The following is a 25,324-nucleotide window of genomic DNA, read 5'->3' as shown; positions in this document are numbered from 1 at the left end:
TTCAACAACCGTTTCTATCCGAAACGATCGAAGTCAGAGGAAAAGCAGCAGCACGTTGTATATGAAATAATTAACACTACGAAGGATGCGGAAGAACAACAAGCAATTACTCCACACAGCAAGAGAAACAAGTGTCATGTCAATGAAAGCATCTCCACTTGTGTCTCTCAAAATAAATTTAAATTAAATACTTCATAAGAAAATAATTTCTAATTTTTCCCTTGCAACTGCATTAACATATGACCGTGGAAATATATTAACATATTAAGACTGCAACTTATTTCTTGTACTATTTATCAACGCTGAAGGATTAATACTACATCTGTCAGAGCAAATCAACTTCTCTCGCGCAATAAATCTAAGCATTCAGTTGACTGATGACATTGTGCACCCCCCTTGACACATTTTGGGCACCTAGCTAAAAAAAATCCTTTGGTTATGAATTTGAGAAGAAATCTTTGGCACTAATGAACGACCAAATCTTCTAAGGAAGTCAGTGGCCCCAAAAGAGACACGATATTGTGGAGATGAAACCGATAAAGTCCTCCTTTCACCACTTGGAAAAGTACCCAGACACAGAATTTTCTTATAAAACTTTTACTGGACACTGGTTGAAGAGGCGCATTTATTCTGTGTGCTGAACTCTTAATTCACATACTTTATTCAGTGATAAATGTTGTGTTAGGGAAAATATTTAGACTATTAAGATGTGTAAACAGCATGTAGTTAGAGACTTATTCCTCTAAACCAGCCGTGTCAAACTTACTTTGTGCCATGGGCCGAATCCAGAAACCAGGGATTCCATGAGGGCTGCATCCAGCCCAGTGCACACAGCAGCAGCAGTTCCAGCTCTGACCTGATGCAGCAGTGGCAGTTTTGGCTCCAACCCAAGGCACACAATGCAGCTCCAGCTCCTGCTGTGTGCCCCGTGCCATGGCAGCAACTCCAACATGGGGCCAGCAACTGAGGAAGTCGGGCTGTGACAGTAGTAACAAATGCAGCAACTGGAGGGCAACCATCCTCACTTACTCTCCTGTTGCTGACTGCCATGCCTACCAAAGTTCAAGACCCTGCGATTCTATGACAAGCCACTCCCCCTTTCTGCCCCCCAGCTTCTGGTGGACCACTGGAATCTCAGCACACTGGATAGAGCAGCTCCACAGACCAAATCTGGTCCATGGGCCATACATTTGACACCTCTGCTCTAGGCCAGGAGTTTGGAGAAGCTGGAGGGGTGTAGCCAACTGCAAAATTGGCTTGGTGCTGCTTAGCTCTGCATCCCCATGGAACCCTGACACTTGACCCTGCCACCACCTCCATATTTACCACTACTGTCCCTGGTACCTGTTGGATTCACTGCAGCTGCTGGCCCCACAGATCTGGCCTGAGAGGAGCCCTGTGGTCCAGATCCAGCTCAAGGTCTATGGTGAGTTTGACAGCCCTAATCTATGGTTCCTAACCTCATTAAGACTCAAGCCACCCCTAGAAAAATGCCGGCTCTTATCTTTCACTCATTTTTTCACTACGTAAAAATAAGAGCACTATTCTATTGCAAAGAACTCAAAGATGACAACAGATTAGACATTTTTTGACACTATGAATTCCTATTTGAAATCTCTAGGTTTGACTTATGAATCATATGCATTTCCATCCCTGTGACATTCTTAAAAAGATCTTGTGGCACCCCAGGGTGCCATGACACCCTGGCTGAGAACTACTGCTCTAGACAGAAGTTAAGTGAAGTGAACTACTAGAACAAACTGGGTTCTAGCCTTCAAATGATTTCTACATCTCAATAAGACAGTGTCAAACTGGAGGTTCTATGTAGCTTACTGTGCAAAAAATTTTTTTTTTAAAAAAAGAGGAAAGAATCAAGGTCATATGTGCACTCTGTGTGAACATGAAAAAAACCCAACAAACGGTGAGCCTTAAACTTTGAAGACGTTTGTTTTGTGTCACAGCTACTAATTTTCCCTTTCTTCACCTACTGAGATACAGACGATATGTAGCCAGTGGCTGCTGTCTTCCTATACACGCTACCATATAAAGACAGGTTTGAAAGAAAATACTTCAGAGGCAAAGCACTTTTTAAATAATTTAAATTTCACTACTTGAACAAAATGCATACTACTGTTCTAAACCAAAATTTCCAGAAAAAGAGAAGTCAGAAGTAATATTGGCTCAGTTTGTTTATCTTCAAAACAATTAGTTTTCTTTGCCTGTCCAATTCCCGACTTCATCTTTGAAACATCCAAATGCACTAAAAATTCCTCTGGTTTATGAATGACACCTCTTCTGAAATGGGACAGAAACCACCCACTACCTACAGTGTAAGTGTTCTTATATCCAACAACTTCTGGATAATTTGTGCTTGGAGTAACAGGCATGGACTACTAGAGGAAGTAGGTATATAAATCACAGAATAGTTTTCAATTACTATAGCTCTACAATTGAATTTACTATGATACAAGGCCTCAATATGTTTGGAGCTGCAAAGTAACCTACAGAATGAATCCTAATGTCATAGAGGTGAATTTTTTCAGGTTATAAAACCAACCTTTCAGTTAACAACACCAATAAATAAATTTTTCCCAGCTAAACAGATATGGAAAGAACATATGGAAGAAGAGATGTCTTCAGAAGTGCTTGATGGGAACCCCAAGTATATAATGTAGAAAACAAAAAGATAAAAGTTTCTTAAGAATCTCACTGGAAAAAGGCCAAAAAAAGGTCTTTTTTTTTGTTTTGCTCTTAAATGAGAAACAGCAAGAATCCAATATATGTGCACACAAGACAACGAGATGAGGGATTTCACAGGCATCAGAAATATTGGACCCTGCAAATTTGTCCTGAAATACAAGCTCAAAAGGATATAAAAATAAGATTCATGAAACTGCTTACTACTACATTAGACATACATTTTCCATTTGAGGTATCTGTTTGAGATGAAGACAAGGCAGGGCAATAACATAAGGGACACTTCTAGGAGAGATGAACCTTGTGGTTCTGAAAGGCCTTGTTGCAACATCAGCTCTACTCACTAGATGGTGGGCCAAAGAAGGTAGCATGGTCCAATTCTCAGTAAATACCACTCACACTCCTGAATGTAGTTTATATTATATTTCAAATTGTTTTCATTACCGATTTGCTCACAAACCAAAAAGGCTTTAGCATGACCACATATATTGGGCAATGTGTTTTCATTTAAGTTTTCATGCATATGCTTATAAACTACTCCTAGCAAGAAGACTGCACATACTGAATTTTTTAATCCAACTTCTATAAACTATTTTAATATTTGTGGTATAAGGCACCATTAGGACAGATACAAAGAGGTGAATACAATAAGATCAGACAATCTCTGAAAAAGAACTTTGCACACACGCTAAAATCACTTCATTCACCATAGATTGCAGAATGTATCAATATATCAGCAACTGAAGCCTACAATTTGTACAAGGTGAAACTGATGTCACAAACAGACCATACAGCTGAAAAATAAGTTTCTAAGAATCAAATGATTCAAAATGGGGAAGATGGTTGCCCTTTGTTTCTTTCCATTGCTAGACTATGCTATGGCATTTCCAGCTGGGATGAAAAAAATTCTTGTTATTGGTGACTGAGCAGAAATCTTTTACCCAACTGGTGCTTTATGGAAACATCAAATAGTCTTTTACAGGAAACAATTAGGGCTGCTGACAGACATGAAAACCACCCCCCCAAAACAGTGCTTTACTGAAAAAGGAAGTGTGTCAGTTTGACCTGGCTTGCCCAATGTCTATATAGATCATGCACTTCAGCAGGGCTTTTTTTTTTTTAAAAAAAAAGATAAAAGCACCCAAAAGCCCTGCTGAAGCACATGATCTACACAGATATTGGACGTGCTGGGTCAAACTGATGCAATGCCTCTTCTGGGCATGCACTGTGCTTGGTGAGGGGGTGTGCCAATCTGAAAGTAAAGCACTGATTTTTTTTTCCCCATGTCTGTAAGCAGCCTTAATGACTATTAAAGTAGTCTATAGTAAAAGTTTTATGGGAATTCAGGTATCACACAATTGCAGATATAAAAGATTTACAAACAACAAATCTGTGGAGTAAGCAGGTTTTTATACTGTTGTAGCTAGACATATGGTATGCATCAACTAAAGACTATACAGACTTCCTGGCTTAGTTCAGACACTGGGAGTCAGAGCTACTTTGAACTAGAGCTCCTGGAAATTATGTGCATGTTTAGGCTTGAACTGTGCAAGACAACTTAGGTATAACTTGGTACAGTTTAAGGAGCTGATATATTACTGAGAGAAGCTCCAAATGAAGCAAATTGGGCTTACTGCTTTCAAGTATACAATGACTACTTAGATTACCTTTAATATCAAGCTCTCGGTTTCTTAGATCACATATAAAAAGAGTTTTTGCATGAAAAAGGCCAATGTAAATTTAAAAAATAAAATATTGATACATATCTATCCTAGACCAGCTAGTTATTAGCTTGTTCAGTACTGGACTGTAGCTACATTACAACAACAGTTATTCCTAGATGAATAAGAAAATGATCTCTTAATAAAGCAAACGGACTACCACACTTAAAAAAAAAAATCACAGTTTGAATGTTTGGGACATGCTTGTATACTTAACAGATGCAGCATACTTTTTTTTTTTTTTTTTTTAAATTACAAGGAACAAAACCACATTTCTTTTGAATTCTTTTGTAATAAGCCTCTCAGTTTCAATGGGTTCTAATACCTTCAATTAAATTAAACTCAAATCCTCTAAAAAGCATCTAGTTCAATGTACTGTTCCAAAGAATTTCTAGGTAAAGTCAATTTGACTATTTCTCATCCCATCAAATTTTCAACAGAAAAACAAATTAAATTCCAATGAATTTGGTCCCCTTTATATAGTTCTTAAGACTTGAACTCTGATCACAAAACTCAAATGCTATGGAAACCATTATGGTATCCTTTACAAACAAATCTGAGGTACAAGAATTTCTGAATGATCTTAAACCCAAATGGATTTCTGGTTTTACATGAATAGTTAAAGATCAAAAGAACTTATGGTGATGTGATGCCATCGTTTATCATACCCCGAGTCTTGCCACTCCTACCTTTGGAAAGCAGCCAAGATGAAGTAAAGCTTTCCCATATTTGGAAGAGTGGGGTTGTAATTAAGAAATTAAATGATCAAAAAACCCAGTGGTTTGCAGAAAAAAAAAATGGAAGTAGAGCACAAAGAGATCTTCTATGCTACCCAGAAAGTCCTTGCACCTCTGTTGAAATCTAGGTGCCTCAAGCCATGCTTGATGTGAGCATCTCTTCTCGAGGTTGTAGCTTACAAGCATCAAAGGCCAACCTCACCTGATGCTTGGCCGTCTCTATGCCCTCCAAAATAGTCTTCTTTAAGTCCTCCTGCTTGTCCTGCGGAAGGAAAAAGAAGAACTCACGGATCTTATTCTGCAAATAAAATTCATGTTGGCCATGAAGACCTGGAAACTACAATTTCAACTGGCCAGCACTATCAGCTGAAACTATTTTTGAGAGGAAATTTATTTTGCTGGAATTTGCAAGGAGAGCACAGTACTTAACTGTAAGCTGCATTCCTCACCGTCATGACCTCAACCTAAACCACCCAAGACTCTTAGGGAGTGTGGAAGTTACACATGGCAACCTTGGAAATTAAATACCAGATGGGGTTTTCTTCTTCACTCCCAGCAGGAAAGAACAGAGCTTGCTGCACATTCTGTAACCAAGCAGAACCACCAGAAGGCCAAGCAGAACAACCAGAAGGCAATGGCTGCAAGAATTCAGTTTCAGTGTCCTTCATAGGTTTTTTGTGAAGATGGACAACGTGAACTCTCACTACTAGACTTGCCACTAATCACTTTCCCCAGATTTTCTAAAAAACAACAGAGGGAAGCAGATTGAACTTCCTTACAAAGTCATGCAAATCCTCAATTGCAACACCCAAAATATTAGCACGTATTCAGCACCAACTTAAGCACATAGGTTAAGCGTTCAGTATGTTATGCATTCAAGGAAAACTGAGGTTCTAATTACAGTTTTGTTACTGTGCAAGGGAAATTTGTAGTGTTATCAACTGGAGGCAAAAAGGAAGATTCCTGTGATAATAAAGAATTTATCACTCACTGAGAAGTGTACTGTTTAAGCAGTAGGGTATAATCAAGATACGTCCATTGCCTGGCATTTCCTTGCTTCTTAGGGTACAAGTTGCATGAATAATCAGTCTGATTCTTTTAAGAAAAGTTTTCTTTATAGAATTTCCAGCCAGTTTAGAAGGATTTAGAGGAGCATAACTACCTGAGATAAGGGGCCTTTATGGGTGCCTACTCAAGTACAACAGTACCCATATTCCTAATGTACATCAGATCTCTCTAGTATTGCATGAATCAGACAGTGCCTCGGAAACTGCAGCTCAACATACCTCAGAATCCCACAGCTACAGAACTGTTTGCCAGTTTTCCAGCTGAGTGATGTCCACATTAGAGACTCTTCTAAATGTTCAGTTGCAAAGATATCTTAGTTAACAATTTCCCTTAAGGGCAAAAAATGACTTTGGTTCCAATGGAGCAAAACAAGTCGTTTCATCTTTTCATCCACCACCTTCTAGCAGGTCATGCAAAGCTAAGGTAATGCACTCCTATCAATTTAGCTGAATTTCTAGAAGTTAAGTATACTTGGTATTCAAGAACTGGAAAAGATATATCCTAGTTCACAAACCAAAAGAATAATCTGCATGACAATTAATATACTCTCAGGTTCTACCCATTCCAGAACAGGCACACTTAAGATTTAAAACACCTGACAGATTCTGTAGGAAGTCCCCAGTTAGGCACCTAAAGTTAAAAGGCAAGATGCAAACTAGTTATCACTAGAGCTCTCTCTCAAAACTTTTACAGACAGCTTAACACTTTAAGAGTAATATGCAATTAGAACCTGTTCAACTGCCACTATGGAAGACAGTATTTTTCCATTTTGAGTAAGACTGACTGAATGTCATATTCCTTCTCTTTCTTACAATGAGAGGGTTCATTTTGAAAGCTAAACATGCAGCTTTTGTAGCATACTGGAAGAATGGAATCCTGGAACCAATGCATGTACACAATACCACTGAGGAAGTTACTTAAGGTGCATGTCCCAAGAGGCAGGAAACTGTCCAAGAGAAATAGCTGTAGGACTCCACTGGTTTCAACATCCACTAAGCTGTTTTAAAGTCATCATTAGGTCTTGCTGCAATTTCTACTTGTGGACTGGTGAGAGATGAAGGCACTTCAAAAGCCAAATGTGCTTTGAAGTTCTGAAGCAGGCACTAGAAGTAGTTACTTTGCTTTATACCTTTCACAATTAGCTTAGATTATCAGCTACACAGCTAATATGCAATAACTTCTGCATCTCAGATGCTCCTGCCCTGTGGAGAGTAAGGGCTGGTGTAGGCTATTTTTGACTGGGGTAAAGTAAGCTGCCTCAGAACAGGGGTCATCTGCCTAACACAGTCCTGCCAGCAATAACCACATATTGTTAACACTCCTGCTCCACAGGTCTAGCATTGCTTTCCAATTTTGCCATAGCTGCAGCTATCAAAAACCAAAACAAACAAAAATCCCAAACACCCTTTGCTCAAAATAAAATAATGGGCATGAGAGAGGGGTACATTTCTGAATGAGTTGGTCAATAAGGTGCACACTTCCCCTGGTACTAATGGACAAAGCATAGTTAAGAGCAGAGGCCCGAACTAAATGTCCCTGCAAGTGGTAGAAGGCGAACTGACACATTGAAAAGAGAAATTAAAGAGGGCTCAAATGGATGGAGACTGCTGGAAACTTCTCTTACTACTGGCTGTTTCCTACAACCACAGAAAAAAGATTTACTTGGAACCTGAGCTGGGCATAGACAGTGCACAGAAAATCCACTCAGTAGAATTAAAACATCTTAAAATCAAAGTTGATACTGGTCAATTTTACACAAATGCAGACTAACAGAATTTCCCAAATACCACTGCTCCAGACCTTAATAGAGAATCCAAGATTAAGCTGCTTCTTTCCATTTTAAAAGTACATTTTGGAAGAAGTGTTGTATTGAAATGGTTCACAAAGAAAAATGTTCAGAGCTACATGTGGATAGACTAAAGGAAGAACAAGCAGGAAAACAGTAAGGTCAGGGAAACAGAAGTTGTGGTAGTTAAGACGAAAGGACCAAGAAAACTAAACAGAAGATGTGAAGGTAAAGAACTAGTTGGTAATATTATATGAGAAAAACTGATGGGATTGGTGACATCCTAGGATATGTGGGGTGAGGGAGCAGGACAGAGAGTAGCCAAATATGGCATTTAAGGCTGAGGAGCCTGGATGACAAGAGGACAGTGTAATTAACTGACAGAGAAGCTAAAGATTAAGAATTAATATTAAAAGAAAGTTGCAATGGAGGTTTTTGAGAGACTATATTCAATAAAAGGTTATGATATACTCCAATTACAGTAAGTAGGAAACATAAAAAATTAGGAAAATTTTCTTATTATTGGTGTTGATGGCAAGACATCCAGATTCAACTTGTAGAAAGATGGTGAGTTTATTAAAAACTGATGACAAGTCTAATAATAAGCCAAAGTAACAAGGAAGTCAAAAGTTCAACAAGAGAACTGCTGAGAGGCTCCAAGCAGTAGTGTAAATGTTTCTGTGTTCCAAACAGATTATATACAATCAAGCTGACATCTCAGTAGTGAAGTCTGCCTTGTGTCTTTCCGGCCCAGTCTGGACAAGCAAAGAAAAACATGACAACCATACTAGCCAATTATCTGACTATAACTGCACTACTATCAAATAGCCTTGATCACACACACCCTTGGGAAACTAATATTAAAATTTTCTAAAATTTGTTAAGATGGTGCACTTCTTTGCCTTTTAAATTTGCCCTAGATAAATTCTAAATCCCGTGATAAAAGTAAGTGATTTTAAAAATCTTCTTTCTGTATGCAAATTGATGACAAGATGATTGCAGTGCTTTCACAAGTCTGCTTTTTGTCTAGCCTACAGCTGATCATTACCAATAGCAACTTTATTTGGAGTCACTATCAGTCTTCTTGGTGCCTGTTTTCATTCTGATTTACAAGTTGTTGTTACTTGCATGCATCTGAAAATATACTTTTCCTTTAAAAATGCATTAGGTTCTGAACAGTGAGAAAATGATGCAAACCATGATTACTGCCCTGCATGCCTCATTCATACCTATCTACAAAAAAAATTAAGTGGAAAATACACAAGATGACTACAGACTCGCTCCTGAAAATGTGTTAATAGCATCTGAAACAGGTTTGTTTCTAAGAAATGTACGTTATGAAAGCTGTTGATTTTTGAGCAGACTTTCAAAAGACATTTCAAAGTCATGAAGTGTTCATAGTGAATAAAGGGCCATCATTAAGCAAATACTTTACACGTTTTTTTAAGGGAAAAACAGTAGGACAACCTTGTCAGACACCCTTGTGCAGCCATAAAAGTTTTTATAGCAACACAAAGCAAAAGCAAATAAACAGTCTTCCATGCCCTTTGTCATATCATAAATGCCAAAATTTGAGGCCACGACAAAGCAGTATTAATTTGTGCTGCTATTTTGTGGCTGATATCCATTTGTTTTAAGGTAGGAGACAGCAGGTAATCTGGAGCTGCCCATGCTCTCCAGTCACCCTAGGTAAGCACTCCTGGGGTTTCTGGGGCCCAAACCCGTATGTCCCAAGAATTGCCCCATAAATTCCAGGGGCATGTAGGATCAGGCCCCTGAAGCTCTGGGAGTGCTTCCCTTGCAAAGGCATGCCTAAGGATTCTGACTCGGGGTATATAAAACTCTGCAAGCATGGAAACCCAGGAATCCCCAATTTACAGAGGTGCACCCTGAGTGTTGTCTTGCAGGACTGGACCTCCAACGTGGCAAGGCCCTGAGCCTGTGCGATAACAGGGAACTCTGGTTACTTATGCTCAATGAAGTAGATCCGTTGTGTTGAGACACTTCCCAGCTCAGCTGATCTGCATCATTTAGCAACATCTGTTTATAGCCTAAAAGTAATTAACGTGTCATTTCCTTCGCAGGAGAAAAAGAACAATGATTTCCAGGTCTTTAATGAGAAATTTTTGTTTGCAACTGCTGAGAGAAAAATGTGAGGCCTATAAGCAAGAACTGAGGTAGTCTGAAACTGCAGTAACTCTCAGCAGTTCATCAATGCAGTATCACAACCATGATTAAACACAGGTTTTCTAAAGCCTCATTTAAAAATGTTACCATCTTGTATACCAACATCCCACACCAGGATGATATCCAAGCCTGCCTTGCGTATCTACAGGAGGAATATTACAACTCAGAGTACAGACCTAAAGATAGTTCTGAACTTATACACTTCATCCCCATACACAACAAGCTTCACTTCCAATAACCAACGCTTCTACCAGATAATGGGCACAGCTATAGGCGCCAAAACAGCCCCACAATAGGTCAACCTTTTTATGAGCCACCTGGAAGAATTCCTCAAGACTAAACCATTAAACCATTCTATACTTAAGATGAAGGAAATCAGAGATTGCAGGTTATCACAAATTCAATAATCATCACCCCTCCATCAGACTCTCTCTTGAACACTCCAGCACCAGCATTTCCTTTTTAGACACTATGATCACTAACCAGTATCGTAAAATACAAACCACCATATACAAGAAACCCACAGACCAACATACATATCTACACAGAACCAGCAATCACCCTAAACACACCAAGGAAGCTCTAATATACAGCCAAGCCCTCCAATACCACTGAATTTGCACTGAAAAGAACACCCCTCACAACTATGAAAAGCACTTTCACCCAACAAGGACGCTCCTGCAGAGGGAGAGGGAGAGGGAGAGGGAGGGAGAACTTTTGAAAGAGCCACTTAAATACCATGTAAAGAACTGCTGCAGTACAGAAAGAAAATACCCATAAAATTGCACACCATTAGTTATGACATATCACCCCTCCTATGCAGAAAATCCACAAGCAACTACAACCCATACTACAAAAAGACCCAATTCTTAAAGAGATCTTTTCAGAACCACCCATCTTAGCCTTTAAACAAGCAGCAAACCTTAACAACCTCATTACCAGAAGCAAACTTCCTACAGCCCAAAGTACACCAAATGGATCCAGACCATGTCAAGACAAGAAATGTAAAACCTGCCAACATATCTCCACAACCCCCACTATAACTCCACCACACAACAGAACAATCAACATTTCTGGATCTTATACCTGCACCTCCAGAAACCTAGTACATCTCATCCAGTGCCCTGATGGAAAATATGCAAGGGAAACCAAACAAACTGTGTACCAGAATGAATACACACTGAAAATCTATCAGACAAGAATACCCAATTACCTGTGGGGGCACATATCTGAAAGATAACCACTCTCTCTCCAATCTCTCAGTTCTAATCCTAAAAGGGAATTTACAAAACCCCCTTCTGCAGATGAGCCTACAAACTTCACTGCCATCAACCTACTGGATACAAAAAATCATGGACTAAATACAGGCATTGATTTATGGTACATAATAACGTGCCTAACTTCTGATACCCCAGATAACTTCTCTACTATTTACCAGCTACATCTTATCACCAGGTCTACACTGTCTGCCCACCCCACTCCTGTTTCTCACCCACTGTCTGCCACAACTTGCTCTTTCACTGACTGGCATTCCTGAATGCAGGCAGTCCTTGACTTGCAACATTTTGAGTTACAAAGTTTATAAACTGACACCCTGTTTCAACTTTGACATCAGTTTCGACTTTACAACACTTGATCTGACACCAAGCCATGCCAGTGAACAACTTGGTTGCATCACCCATTTCCCTGGAGAACTTCTGTCCAAAATTCCTTGGACACTGGGCTTTAAGAAAGCAGCCAAAACTTCCAGAAAAACATGCAGCCAAGACTCCTGAGAAGACTCCAGCCAAGAACCCTTCAAAAAGTCCAGCAAAGTCATCTCAAAGAAGTACTTCCAAATCTATATGATTGCTATTTACAATATAAATACATTAATGTAGCTATATTACTCATCTATAATTGATCCAGTACAAAAATCTGGGTTATTTTTGGTGAAAACAGGGTATTGGGCCTTGGTTCAGGAACCAATCCCCCATTTATAACATTGTATCCCATGGGAAAAATTGGTTTCAAGTTACAACCTTAAGTTGTGGTTTTCAGGAACTAATTGTGTCGTAAGTCTGAGGACTGCCTGTACTGACTGACCTCTGGCTTCTATTCTATCCCATGCAGGAAGAGCACATAACTGCAGACACTTCCTCTGCCTGAAGAAAGATGTTTGTACCCAAAACCTTGCAAAGAAGAGTTCTGCCAACTATTTTAGTTGGTCTAATAAAAGATATCTAATTTACTCAAAAAACCTTGTCACTTAAAAATGGTATGTTAAGTATAGGCGTCAATGCTGATGTGCCCGTGTAAGTAGCTAAACGAGAACATCAAGGACCAGCAGGCTCAAGTCAGTTACTTTAAGGATGATGTACTTTAATTTTAATGTTTTTTTTCTGCGAAAGTATTAAATGTTATTAGTTAAATCATTTAAAGCACTACTCAAACAGTATGGGCATACAATTTAGAAAACAAGTAAAATTTAGTTTTCCATTCCTTTGTATGCTAGAGGCATTGGGAATAAAAGAAAGCTAGAATGCTTATTTCTTCAGTCGTTTCAAGGTTCCAAGGAGAGTCCCCATTTATCCAGAGTGGGACTGAGAAGGCTCAGAGGACTGGCAAGTTCACAAGTATGTTCTAAAAATTTGAGTTATTAACAATCAAGTACTAAACACAATTTAAAAAAAAAAAAAATAAAGTCCAAGATTCCTGCAGCTGATTGATAAATTCAGAAGCAAATTTCAACCAGCCAGCTGCCAGGCAGCAATAAATTCTAAACAGCAACTGAACTTACTGTTTAAATGAAAGTATTATGGAAAACACTCCTGCAAAATTTAAGTGACCAGGGAGGAACATGGGGAAACCCGGAGAATTCCCTGGAAGGCAGATCATTAGGATATGGAAGTAGGGATGTTAGTACACTTCAAATTATTCTGGTTATTCAAAAGGCATTTACCTGCATAAAGTATCTAGCATTTGAAAGCTAACCTTGAAAGAACACCAAAAAAATTTTAGAAGTGTCCGGAGATGAATGCTGAGAAGTGAATTAGATAATGTTTTCAATCTATTACTAGAATCTCATGATTTTGGAAGATGGATGAGGAATAAGAGATTAAAATACAACAGCTTGGAAAAATATTTCTTGCAGAAAGGTAATGGAGCACCTTGAAGACGAAAAATCAACTGTCACCAAGTGCATCTATTTAAAGGATCACCTAGAGTTAGTATACATTTGAGCCTCTCAAAGTAACTCGGACAGATATTGCAAGCTTTCAAGTTCTATTTTAGATTAATACACCCATGCACACATACCTTAGCCCTTTTAAAGCCTGATACTTGGCTCTATATTAAGTGCATAGCATTTACTTTTACCAATCTTTTACTGCAATATAAGTTAAGTTTGCAATCAAAATAGTTAATGTGCAAGATACACAAGAAGTCTTACTAAATCAGCACCAGCTTGGAGCAAAACATCCGCAACATCAGTATGTCCATTTTCACAGGCGTAGGTCAAAGCTGTGTCTCCTGTTGCTGTTGTAGCATGGACATTAGCTCCTATAAAGACAATATTAGTTTTACTGCTTACTGTAAATATTGCCCCCCCACCCAAACAGTTCAGTTGAGTGAATCCACTAACAAAAGAAGTAGCAACCTTCCTTTCACAACCATAAAAATTACAGCTTATCAGTCCTATTTACAGGCAAACTCTCACTGCACAATGGCATTTGGCTTAACATGGAAAGATGCCTGCAACTGCATGTGAACAGTAGGGGCAGGAATCAAGGGAAGTCTGGCACATCTAACAGTAGTCTAAGGGAACAAAATTCCCCCTGAACAGCGCTGAAGATTTCGGTCCTACAGCATTTCTGAAATTATCTTTCTTTTTGTAATTTGGTTTGACAGTCTTGACTGCACTGACTTACCCTTAGTACCTATTCTGCAGTAGACTGTATGGATATCTACATTACTAGAAAAGCTACTGAACCAAATTTGGAGTAAATATTATTACCTTAGGGACATAATATTTTGATATGCCAATTTAATTCTTGGTCAGATTATCAGCCATATGGTGTAACACTGAAAGAATTTAACAATCTACATGACAGCACTCATGCATAATTTCCCTATTGTTATAGCAGGAATTATTTTGCTATCAAAACCAGAGTGATTTATTATTTTCATATTTCCAAAAAGTGTTGTTAGCTATTTTTACAACACAACTGATGCCAAGGAAAACCTCTTTGCTTCCTCAATCGAGGCAACACCTGCAGATACACCAACAGTAATATTAAGGGTGAGGACAGCTTGAAGCTTTTTTGTAGTTATAGTATGAAGAGACATTGATTGTTATTGTCCCTTACCCACAGTTTAAGGCATGTCATTTTCCAACTTTACCAATCTGATGACTTTTATAAACATCAATTTCACTTTGGGAAACATACAATTCTTTTAAATAAGCCACCTGTTCTTAATAGGAATAGATGTACATGCTATTAACAAAAGTTTAAAGCTCTTCTGTAAAAATCTCATAAATTGCAAACATAACAAACAGAATATGAAATGCACTGATCAACATAACCCCCTTTTCCCTTGTAACAATATTTCAACTAGCTTGTTAATCTGTAAGCTTTTTGACATGTTGAGACCCACCTTTCATGCATTTTTGTTCCCCATGGTCTAGTTTCTAGAATATCAATTGTGCTCATCTAAAAAGACTTGTAGTCAAAGTTAAAATGCGACTAGCACATAGGACCATATAAGGTAATTTAAGACTAAATTTCCATATTGAATGTGGGATACACAAATGCATCTGGATACCTACTGTAGATAGAAGCAAGTCTTCTGAAGTTAGGGATTAGGTTCTTTATAATTATTGTACACAAAATTGATGGTGAAAAGGAATGGGCAATTTTTCATTTTTTAAAAACATCTGTAAGGATAGCATGTCCTGCTACAACCTTCACTGCCACTAAATGTAACTTTTATTTGCTAGTTCATATAGTCCATGGTTTAGGGCATAGTTTCTCAACCTGTGGTACATGTACCCCTGGGGGTACACAAGACAAACAGGGGGTACACTTGTACCCCTCAACACTCTCTGCCTTTTTTCCTCTCAAAACTACAGAAAAAAATTCCCCAATAATAATTTGGCATTCAGCCCTCTCAGCTTTGGCCAACACCACCTCTAGCCCAGCTACATACTTGAGTTGTTCACCCCTGGTGTAAATGGTGGCAACCCTACTCACACAAGATCAGACATCTGACATATCACAGCCTTACAGATGCAGCCCTTCTTCCAACATATAGCACATTAGTTTGTAAATATAAAATCCCCTGGAAGGTACTTGTTAAAATTTTCAGAAGTTAGGGGGTACTTGCTACTTAAAAGGTTGAAAAACACTGGTTTAGGATTAGCATCGTCTAAATTACCTTTATGGCAGCCACTCAGTACTTTGTCAACATACCTGCTGCCAGTAAATATTTCACTAATTCAAGGTGACCCTCTTGCGCAGCCTCCATTAAAGGTGTAGAGCAACCAAGTTCTATATCAGCTCCTGCCTTAATAAGAAAGTCAGCTACTTCAGAGAATCCTCCACAGCATGCCAAGGTAAGAGCTGTTTCCTGTGTTTCTTCTGTCTGTGCATTTATATTTGCTCCTAAGAAACAGAGGTTCAATTATCCACCAAGTCAGGCAAGTCAACACCATGGGCATCTCTTTTCACATTCAGTTCAGTTTTGTAGCCAGTACAACTTGAGAGTTTGATTCTTCCCATGCACTAGGACTAATCAACATCTGAGCAGTCACATACTACATTGCTCCTCCCCAACCACCCCACCAAAGCAGGCAGGTTGTACCACACTGTCCCCAGAGAGCGAGGGCAAGAAGTAGAAGCTGCAGGAGGGTGTGTAAGCCTGTAGATACCAGTTCTAGCAGCAGCAGGAGTGATGGAGGAGAGTGACAACTAGTTGGGAGATGCAGTTCACAAGTTAATAATTTTCAGGCTGCATACAGCCCTGTAGTTGCCAATTGGACCACCTTTTATTCACAGAGCAATTTTACAGTCACATTCAATGGCAAACCCTAAGCTTTTGTACTCTGACAAGTAAGGTCAATACTTAGTTATTTAAAGTAAGATTACAGTAATTAGAAGTACAGCAATACATCAGTTCATATCATATCAGCACTGATAAAAGGAAAATTGACATTAAAATCAGCATTTGGCTTTTTTTGGCTGACGTCACCAATAAACACCACATGCATGCGCCGCCACAGCATGCACAGGGCCAGCCTGACAGCTTGGAGAGCAGTATCTGGCTGATAAGTCTGTTGGGGAGCCAGGGGGGGAACTGAAGCCCCTGCAACACAGGACAGAGTCGCAAGCAGCTTGTCAGGGGGCGCAGGACTGCTCCGACAACTGTAAACATCCTGGGGGAGCCATGTACCCCCCAGATCTGTGCGCAGGGCAAGGACAGGCTGTTGCTGCAGGCTGGGACTAGGGGTGGTGCTGGGATCTTCCTGGTGACAGGGCTGGGCCAGGGCTGCACTCAGGGTGGGAGGTGGCAGTGCTGGGAGGGGGACCTACAGGGTGGTAGCTTCCACTCCCAGCGCCACCACCACCTGGCCTGAGCACAGCCCAAACCCAGCTCCTCTGATGGGAAGAGCTCTGTGCCTCCAGCCTGCCCTCACCCTGTGCACAGATCCAGGGGGCACATGCTCCCCACGGCTCCTCTGGTGGTGTATGCAGTGGCAGGAGCCACCCCCACTCTGCCCCACGAGCCACTTGTGGCTCTGTCCCACACCCAGTCCCACTCACTCCCACACTGTAGGGCCCTCGATCTGCACCCCCTCTTCCCTCCCCCAACAGACTTACCAGCTGGACGCTGCTCTCCAAGTTGCTGGGCTGCACATCAGCAATCAGACCGGTATCGGCCAATACGTCTCATTATTAAATCAGCCACTAGTATCAGCCCCAAAAATCTTTATTGGTGCACACCTAACAGTAATGCTAAAAACTACTTTTATGGTCCAAAATAACAGTAATTTATAACTTTTGTCCCACCTTGTGCTAGTAGCAACGCCACCATCTCCTCATGACCTTCTCGGGCAGCTTCCATCAGTGGAGTATAGCCTTCATCATTAACTTCCTCAAGATTTGCTCCCCTTTCTATCAGTAGAGCTGCTAGCTCTACATGTCCACCACAAGCAGCCAGTGTCAATGGAGATTCAAATGAATCTGCAGGCATGTTCACTTGAGCACCACTGTCTAAAAGCAAACGAGCTACTTCCACATGTCCATCCTAAGAATAGAGCAGGTATTAAAGACAAAATCAGAAACATTCCAATTCAATTAGGAGGCTATTGTTACAAAAGTTCACACACCAGGGTCTAGAAAATGGTATTATAAAAAAATCCATCTGGAAGATCTCTGAGATAAGTAAAATATTGTTCTAGAGTACAAAAACACACAATCATTAGGTTTCCGTTAGAAAAGGAACATACAACATTACTACAAGTGTTGCTACTAATAAACAAACTTAAAACTCTTGATTCAGCTAAAATGACGCAATTTAAAAACAAATTAGATCTTTTTTATTGTCAGAGATTTAGGATAGGGATCATGGCCTTCTTATATACTTGCACTGAAAAGCACTCTAGGTACTATAGTAATATCTATGGTACAGGATATGCTAAAAATAATTTTTAAGCTAAGTAATCCTCCCACAGTCAGTGACCACTGCCAATAATAAAAAAGTGAATGCGGTAAGACAGTAGAGCTATAAATAGTTTTAAAAATTATTCGTTTAACCTCCTCTCACTGTATTGGTTAAATGGTTAACCAACAATACAGCAGCTCAGACAGCTGCTGCTCAGAGCCCCGCCCAAGGACCTTTGACAGAGAGGTGAGGGGACGAGGTAATGGCAAGCCAAGCCAGACAATACAGCCCACTGAAGCCCTGGCCTTGGAGGGAGGCCGCACCTTATTGCTTAACAGATGAACCATTAGGTAGTCTACTGTTTTCCTCTTTAACCTCACAGGCTATAGGAACTAGCTCCCTCACCTCTCCCCCTCCCTCTCTCTTGCTTCCCTGCTGCATTCTGGTTCCTACAGACACCAGGCTGCTTCCCTCCCCCCTTGCCCCCTCCTTCCCCACTGAACTGCCTCCCGCCCCACATTAGACAATAACCAGTAAGCTAACTGATTACTACTGGGCTTATCAATTAAACGATTAGTCATTTAATCTTTCACATCCCTATAAAGTAAGGCCTGGTTTAAACTGCAGGCCCAGCTCACTGATATCATGGCCTGATCATGGCGGGAGACACTATTTTCATGCCTAGATCATGGCACCTTCACCCCATCCCACTGCTCCTGTTTGCTGATGGCTGCTGCAGGCTGAGTAAAGCATTCCCCAGCCAGGAGCAAAAAAATGTCTAGCAGCCCAGGGAAAGGAGAGAGCTCGGGGATGGGTAGGGGAAGGTCTGTTTGCTCCTCCAGGCAAGAAAACTGGGGCACAGGGGTTGGGGCAGACAACCCTGGCATTTGGGTAAGGGAGGGGTTGTTTGCTCCTCCATGCATGTGTTCTCTCCCCCAACCTCCGATTCAATAAGCTATTAGATAAAAGCACCAAAAGCCTCACTAAAGTGCTTGATCTATACAGACGTTGAGTGAGCTGGGTCCAACTAATGCACTGCCTCTTCTAGGCATATGCTGGTTTCAGCATGGGAGTGCATAGAGTCTAAAGTGTAGGGTTTTTTTCCATTTGGACAAGCAGCCCAAATGCTTAGATTGTGGTTCAGGTCTTAACACACACAATCCTGAAGCACAGCCTCTTTGTATGATCCCAAGATGACTGCTGATGCTCATTACAGAAATCAATTTATTCAACAAATTTCTGATCAAACAAGAACAAGACAATGAACAACTCTTTCCCTCCCAAACACTTTAAAACCCCAGTTCAGAACATTATTTGAATACATTTAAGTTAACCAAATGCTTAAGTATCTTGTTGAACTGCAGTTTTCTTTTACATTTAAACAAAGCAATATTCAGGAGAGACTTTATCCCCAAAAAGCCAACTACAAGTTAAATTTAACTAAAGTTAATAAATTAGATCCAATACCATCTGAACTCAGATCAGGACAAATTGAAAATCCCTTAGGTGCAAAGGATAGTAATTTATTCCCATCCTTCTAACCTGCTGTGTAGCAATTCAACACTGTTGACCTTAAAATACTGTTGTCTCACTTGAACCAGTCCACATCTGGGCCATATCCAAAGAGCAATAGACACTGCTCCCCTATTACTTAATCTCATGTATGGAAAGCCACACAGATCAATTTCTCTTCAGTTCTTTTCAAAGTTTACAGGTCTGACCAATTCAACTCAGATACAACACAGACTCAAGTGACAGCAATAAGCAGATGAAACACATGTCTTAGTCTGGTACAAGGTTATCAAAAAAAAGGACTCTCTCAAGCTCTGGTATGAAGACCACAGATGTTCCTTCAACAAGGTGACACTTCACAGAAAAAAGGTAAAAATCATCCATGCAGGAAGCCATGTTTTTTCTTGAAGCTGATCCTAGATAGTATGATTTGCCCTAGGAACTGAACACGGTCACAAATCGCCTCATTTTCCAAGCCAAGTGGAAGACCACATTTGTGTGTGAAAGACATGGAAACATCTTAAAAAGCTAGAACAAAAAAATCCCATACCAAAACATGGCACCTCACTCATTTTTCCCTCTAGAGAAGATGAGAAAAACATAAGGCAATATACATGTTATGATGCTTGAGACACTACTGGAAAGCTCTCTTAACAAGGATGAGCCTGTAAAAATGTATTAAAATACAAGCAGCCTTCCTTCTCAGTATCTTCATGTTCAAAACACAGTACTAAATGGCTCTGGCTGTTTAAACTGCTGAATTATTCCTCAACACTACAAGTCAACTGCATCCAATACTGTACAGTAGGAAAAACTACATATAAAAACTTCTTGACATTTTTTTTGCCCCCCCAAAAGTAAGACGTGAGAGCTATGTAGTCTTCTTTAAAATATATGTATTTTTAGAGATCTGCCTAGAAGGACAACTAAAAAAAAGTTATTTTGGATACGTCTGATCTATAAAAGCTTGTTTTATTTCACCTCAATTCCTTCTACCACTTTTTCAACCAAGACAAAGCTTATTTCAGTAAAGGCTATTTACCATGCAGGCCTCCATTAGAGCTGTATGCATCTCATCTGTTTTATGTTCTTGATCAGCTCCGGCTTCAAGCAGAAAGCGAACCATATCTAAATGGCCTTCAGATAAAACGGAACAAAATGAATTAGTTTATTCCAAGCTTTACATGGTTCAGTCAGAATTCTCAAATATCATAATTTAAGTGCTTGTAGATTCCAATTACAAGTTTATGTAATTGTAAGATGTAAACCACAATGCTTTTAAGAATGTCAAAACAATTACAATGCACAAACAGATGCCAACTTTAGGACAGCAGTTTTATCAGGAGATATTAACTTCTGACTACAAAAATTATTAAGAGAGTTTCTTTCAACTAATTAATCAAGCTTGATAAAGAGACAGAAAAATGCTGTTCCAACACTGACAGCTATAAACAAATTAGCAAGTGAGTCTTTTAAGCCTCACAGTAACTTAAGTATTCCTACTTAGAATTTATCTTCAAATTTAAAAAAAAAAAAAAAGTTGAGAAGAAACATCTTATTTAGAGGACAAAAAGTTTACCAGAGGAGAGAGCTACAAAGTATTTATCTTTAAGCTTTTACCACAATAGCATTCAATTTTTTTTGTGCTCCATTTCAATTAAAGTCCATTTATCGCGTCTGATAGAAGTAGACTGCTACCTATGAAAGTTTATGCCTTTCTGAACTTGTTTATCTTTAAAGTGCTACCGTGCCCTGCCTTCTAATTTCACCTATATCAATCTTATATTTTATTCAGTGTAAAAAAAAAACAAAACAAAACCCAAAAGCACCCCAACAACAACAAAAAAAAACTAACCCTCAACACCATCAAGGTGTTTTTATGGCTTCTCTCACTCCAATATCTGTATGCCTCACAATTAATGAGTTTTATTATCTCTCCCTACAAAGGGAGAAATTTTACATAAGGGAGGCTAAGGCCAGAGGGTAATTTAAGTGGCTCACTGAAAGTGACAAAGAAAGCCTGTGCTGCACTGACAACTAAATCAATGTATCCTGAACCTCTGGCCACAGTCATCTCTTTCAGATCATCTTTCCAACAAAAAATTGCACTTATGGTATATGAAGGATCAAGTATACTACCCTTCAGAGACCAAAAGTCTACTATACTGGTAAAAGTTCTTCATCATGATTTGTCTAACTACCATTAATATTGTTCTTGGGTATCTCCAGTTTCTCACCCCAGAGACAAAAGTCAAGGGGTCCATTATTAGGGACCCACTTAATTTGCAGTTTTGTAGATTTTGGAAAAACTGCAAAATCTGGAATTGTTCGTGAAATCTGCAAAAATGAACAATAACAAAAATATTAATAAAAATACAATGCTGGCTTCCCAGGGGGGGAACTAGAGTTCCTCACTGCCAGGAGAGGAAGGCACTGACTAGCAGGGCAGCATGAAATGCAGCAGACAAGATGGCGGCTGCCCACTCATCCTTCCTCCTCACTGCCAGGGCCTCTCTGTGCACAGAGGGGGCAGGGCTGCACAAAGGGCAACCAGCAATCAAGATGGCAACTTCCCCTTCATCAGGGTAGATAAAATAAACAAACAACCAAGCCACCAGCCAAACTCCAAAAAACTCATTTTTATTTAAAACAGATTTTCTGATTTAATCATATTTTTAATTTTTGTTAAGATGCATTTAAAAAACAAACTATAAAAATAGTTTTAATTCATGTTAAAGCTCAAAGATATCATCACGGAATAGGGATAATAACTTCTAATTATATACTATGAGGCAATATAGTCACGTAACCGTTACAGAAAAATTCTATAAATAGGTCACAACAGACCACGTACTGAATTAGAGGCCCAGTCTTATGGGGTTCCCAGAGACTCCTCTATAGATTAGTAAAGATTAAAGAAAACCACTCTACGCCCAAAGCACACGGCAGTGGTGTGGGGTGGTGGCAGCTGCCGCTGCATGCAAGTTTCACCACCCCCTGCATTCTGGCCAGCTGGGCAGTACCTGTGAGGCCCGCAAAGGGAAGCCACTGCCCTCACCCCCCTGACACCCTGCTCCTAAATATGAGATTCACCCAAAGAACTTTGTCTGCCTGTGGAACTTGTGGTAAACTGACACAAAGGTAAACTAAGGCCAGTCTGTTCTATATGCTATTTGGTAAGTGGGTGGGTGGTTGGGGCATGGGAACGCAGAGATCAAAGACAGTCTGGAGACACTGCTGGTCAAAAGGTTCCAAAAATCGCCTGCATAAAAATCTACAAACAAAATCTAAATGGAGGAAGACTCTGAAGATGGCAACCTTTTAAAATATTTTACCCCCAAATACTACGTGCAGGAACTCAGTTTTTTATTCATCAGTCCACAATGAAGTCTAATGCATACGTTCATATGATCATTTCACATTCTAGCAGGGAAACATAATAGGAAAGAAGGGCTGCTGCAACTTAACTCCAGTTTCTAACTTTAATAAATTAAATTCAAAATACCAATGCTCTGGTTAGGTTATTTAAGAAATTTCTAACCATGTCAAAGGCTGCCTGGAAATTTTAGACTGAGCACAGAATTAACCATGGTGTGCATCATACAATTTAAAAGAACATGGCACTACAACGCAAGTGAAAACACAATAATATTTCTTCATAAACATATTTAAATATTATACCTTTGTAGCATGCCAGTGTAAGTGCACTTTCTTTGAACTCATTGGAGTGAGTGTTGATGCCTGCACCATATTCCAGCAGTACTCTTGCAACCTCAACATGACCTGCACTGGCTGCTTCCATTAAGGGGGTATGTCCATTCTCATTATGATCTTCTATATTAGCACCTGCTTTCAACAGCACTTTTACTATGTCAACAAATCCTCCAGCACAGGCATAAGTGAGTGCTGTGTTTCCTAACAGAGAAGAGAAAAACAAACAAACTTATAATAAATGTAATCCTTCCTGCCTTAACCAGTCCCAAAATGTAAAATGTATCTACTTAAATATCGAGAATATTTTGTTTAGCCTCTCTTGCACCATTCTTGTACCACATTCCCTACCTCCCAGAATTCAAGTTTCTAAATTGGTACAACACTTTCAGTGATTTTGTCAAGCACTCATTTACCTGTTCAAACTCAATACCTCTAAGCACAGTTTCATTCCCCATCTTCACTTTCGAGAGGAGCTAGACTATAAGTACCTTAGAATATTTCAACAGACTGAATATTCACCATCTTCTTTTTAAAACCCCTCATCTTCCCTCTCCAGAGCTTTTGTGATTTAAAAATCACAGCTCTAATACATATCCAGTGCTGGCAGAAGTCATTCAAGATGCCACTAAATAACCTGTGTCAGTTTCTTTCCTTCTTTTAGACTGCAGTGAGATTCCTTACCATTCCAGTCTCTCCACTCTAGTTTTGCAATCATGACATGCCTGCAACTTGTTGCAAATTGGTTTTCCTGCATTTAAGCTGTAATGCAATATTTACTGCCATTTGTTATTATTGATTCTTACAGTCCCTATGTATTTGAAACTCATGGTTAGTTAATTTTTCATTATGCAAAATGGTCTATTTTATAGTTAAAAACAACAAATTGCTTTTGTACTCTAATTAGACAGATGTTATGTTAGAAGACTTCCAGAATTAGCCTAAGTGCATATTAACACATTCTACAGAAAAATGTATTGGGGGGGGGGGTGTCACTCAACAAATTTAGTTTCCAGAAATGGTATTCATTTAAAGCATCAAACCTACCAAATCAAACAACCAAATTTATTTTTTCCTAATTTTGAAAATCAACTTTTGAAACCCTATTTCAGTTTACAATGGCAATCTGGATAGAAGTACAAATTGGAATTCAGGTGCTGGTTCTTTTTTAAATTCTGAACAAAAGGGGTTACACACTTAACCATTTAGTTTTGGGAAAAAACAAAAAAACCCCCAAAACTAATGAGTACCAGGCAAGGATTTTTGTGGGTGGTATTATGTATTGAACCAACTGCATCTACATTGTTGGGATAGTTTTTAAATGCAGGGCATTCTTCCTCAGGTCTCAAATGAATTCCAAACATTTTAGTCAAGGTTAGTTTCTTGATGCATTGAAACATGACACCATGTTTTTGCTTGGATTTTTTCTTAACATACCAGCATTGTACTAAGGAAATTCACGTATTAATTACTGAATTATGATATTAAATAAGGAACACACCTAAAATTGGTATATTTTATTGACAACCCTGAAATATTGCTTTGGACCATTCCTCACTGGATTAAACTACTTTACATTAAAGTTAACATCAACATTAAAGAAATACCATCTTGTTTCATTCAGCTGTTCAGGTTCAGGTAAAGCACTGAACAGGAATGTTTATTAAAAATATGTAATAGCTAAATTTGCTATATACTTTTAAGTAGCTCGTACACTATTTTCTGTAACAAAAGCACTTGAATACCAGATCTTCCCAAACATGCAAATGAGAGGAAAAGGCTGATTAACATGTGCCAATCTGGTTAGTTCTCTCACCAGTGGTTCCACACTTACCTGTTGAAGACTGAGCATTGACATCAGCACAATGAACAAGAAGCAATTTTACAATGTCAACATAGCCTCCACTGGCAGCTGCCATCAATGGAGTTATGTCTCCTTTATTCCCTCGATCCTCAACATTTGCATGCATCGCTAACAACACCTAAATAAAAGCAGAACAAGTTCACTTAGTTCTTATACACCATCAGAGTTAAAAGCTATAGGTAACATTTAGAACTTGGAATCTAACTATTTCACTTCCCTTTGCTTCCCTACTTCTAAATTCTCTATGAAGGCTCTGGGAGCCAAGTAGGTATGGATCTGTCTAAAGCCAAATTCTGATTGCTACATGCACTGACTGAAGCAAAGGATTATACTGTTTTCCTTTTACGCTGTCATATTCATAAAATTAAAAAAAAAGAAAGAAAATATTGCAATATATGAT

General features: G+C 39.3%; 1 protein-coding gene across 9 annotated transcripts in view; it reads right to left on the bottom strand.

Annotated features, from left to right (window-relative positions):
• The window catches only part of ANKHD1 (ankyrin repeat and KH domain containing 1), a 162,395-nt gene that overhangs the window by 63,096 nt on the left and 73,975 nt on the right, over positions 1-25,324 (bottom strand). For 6 of the 9 annotated variants that reach the window (XM_090021008.1, XM_090021009.1, XM_090021011.1 and 3 more), the window contains exons 5-11: positions 24,895-25,042; positions 23,031-23,264; positions 20,392-20,486; positions 17,243-17,480; positions 15,647-15,838; positions 13,627-13,736; positions 5,358-5,417 (exon numbers count right to left, since the gene is read on the bottom strand). In XM_090021008.1, coding sequence (XP_089877134.1) covers positions 5,358-5,417; positions 13,627-13,736; positions 15,647-15,838; positions 17,243-17,480; positions 20,392-20,486; positions 23,031-23,264; positions 24,895-25,042 — 1,077 coding nt within the window. The remainder of the gene's footprint in view (positions 1-5,357; positions 5,418-13,626; positions 13,737-15,646; positions 15,839-17,242; positions 17,481-20,391; positions 20,487-23,030; positions 23,265-24,894; positions 25,043-25,324) is intronic. The other 3 variants (XM_090021013.1, XM_090021016.1, XM_090021015.1) reach the window with 1 other exon arrangement.

The sequence above is a fragment of the Crocodylus siamensis genome, chromosome 10, assembly GCF_052110815.1.
Source record: "Crocodylus siamensis isolate JL-2025a chromosome 10, ASM5211081v1, whole genome shotgun sequence".
Classification (NCBI taxonomy): Eukaryota; Metazoa; Chordata; order Crocodylia; family Crocodylidae; genus Crocodylus; species Crocodylus siamensis.
This window is presented reverse-complemented; position numbering and strand designations above follow the sequence as displayed.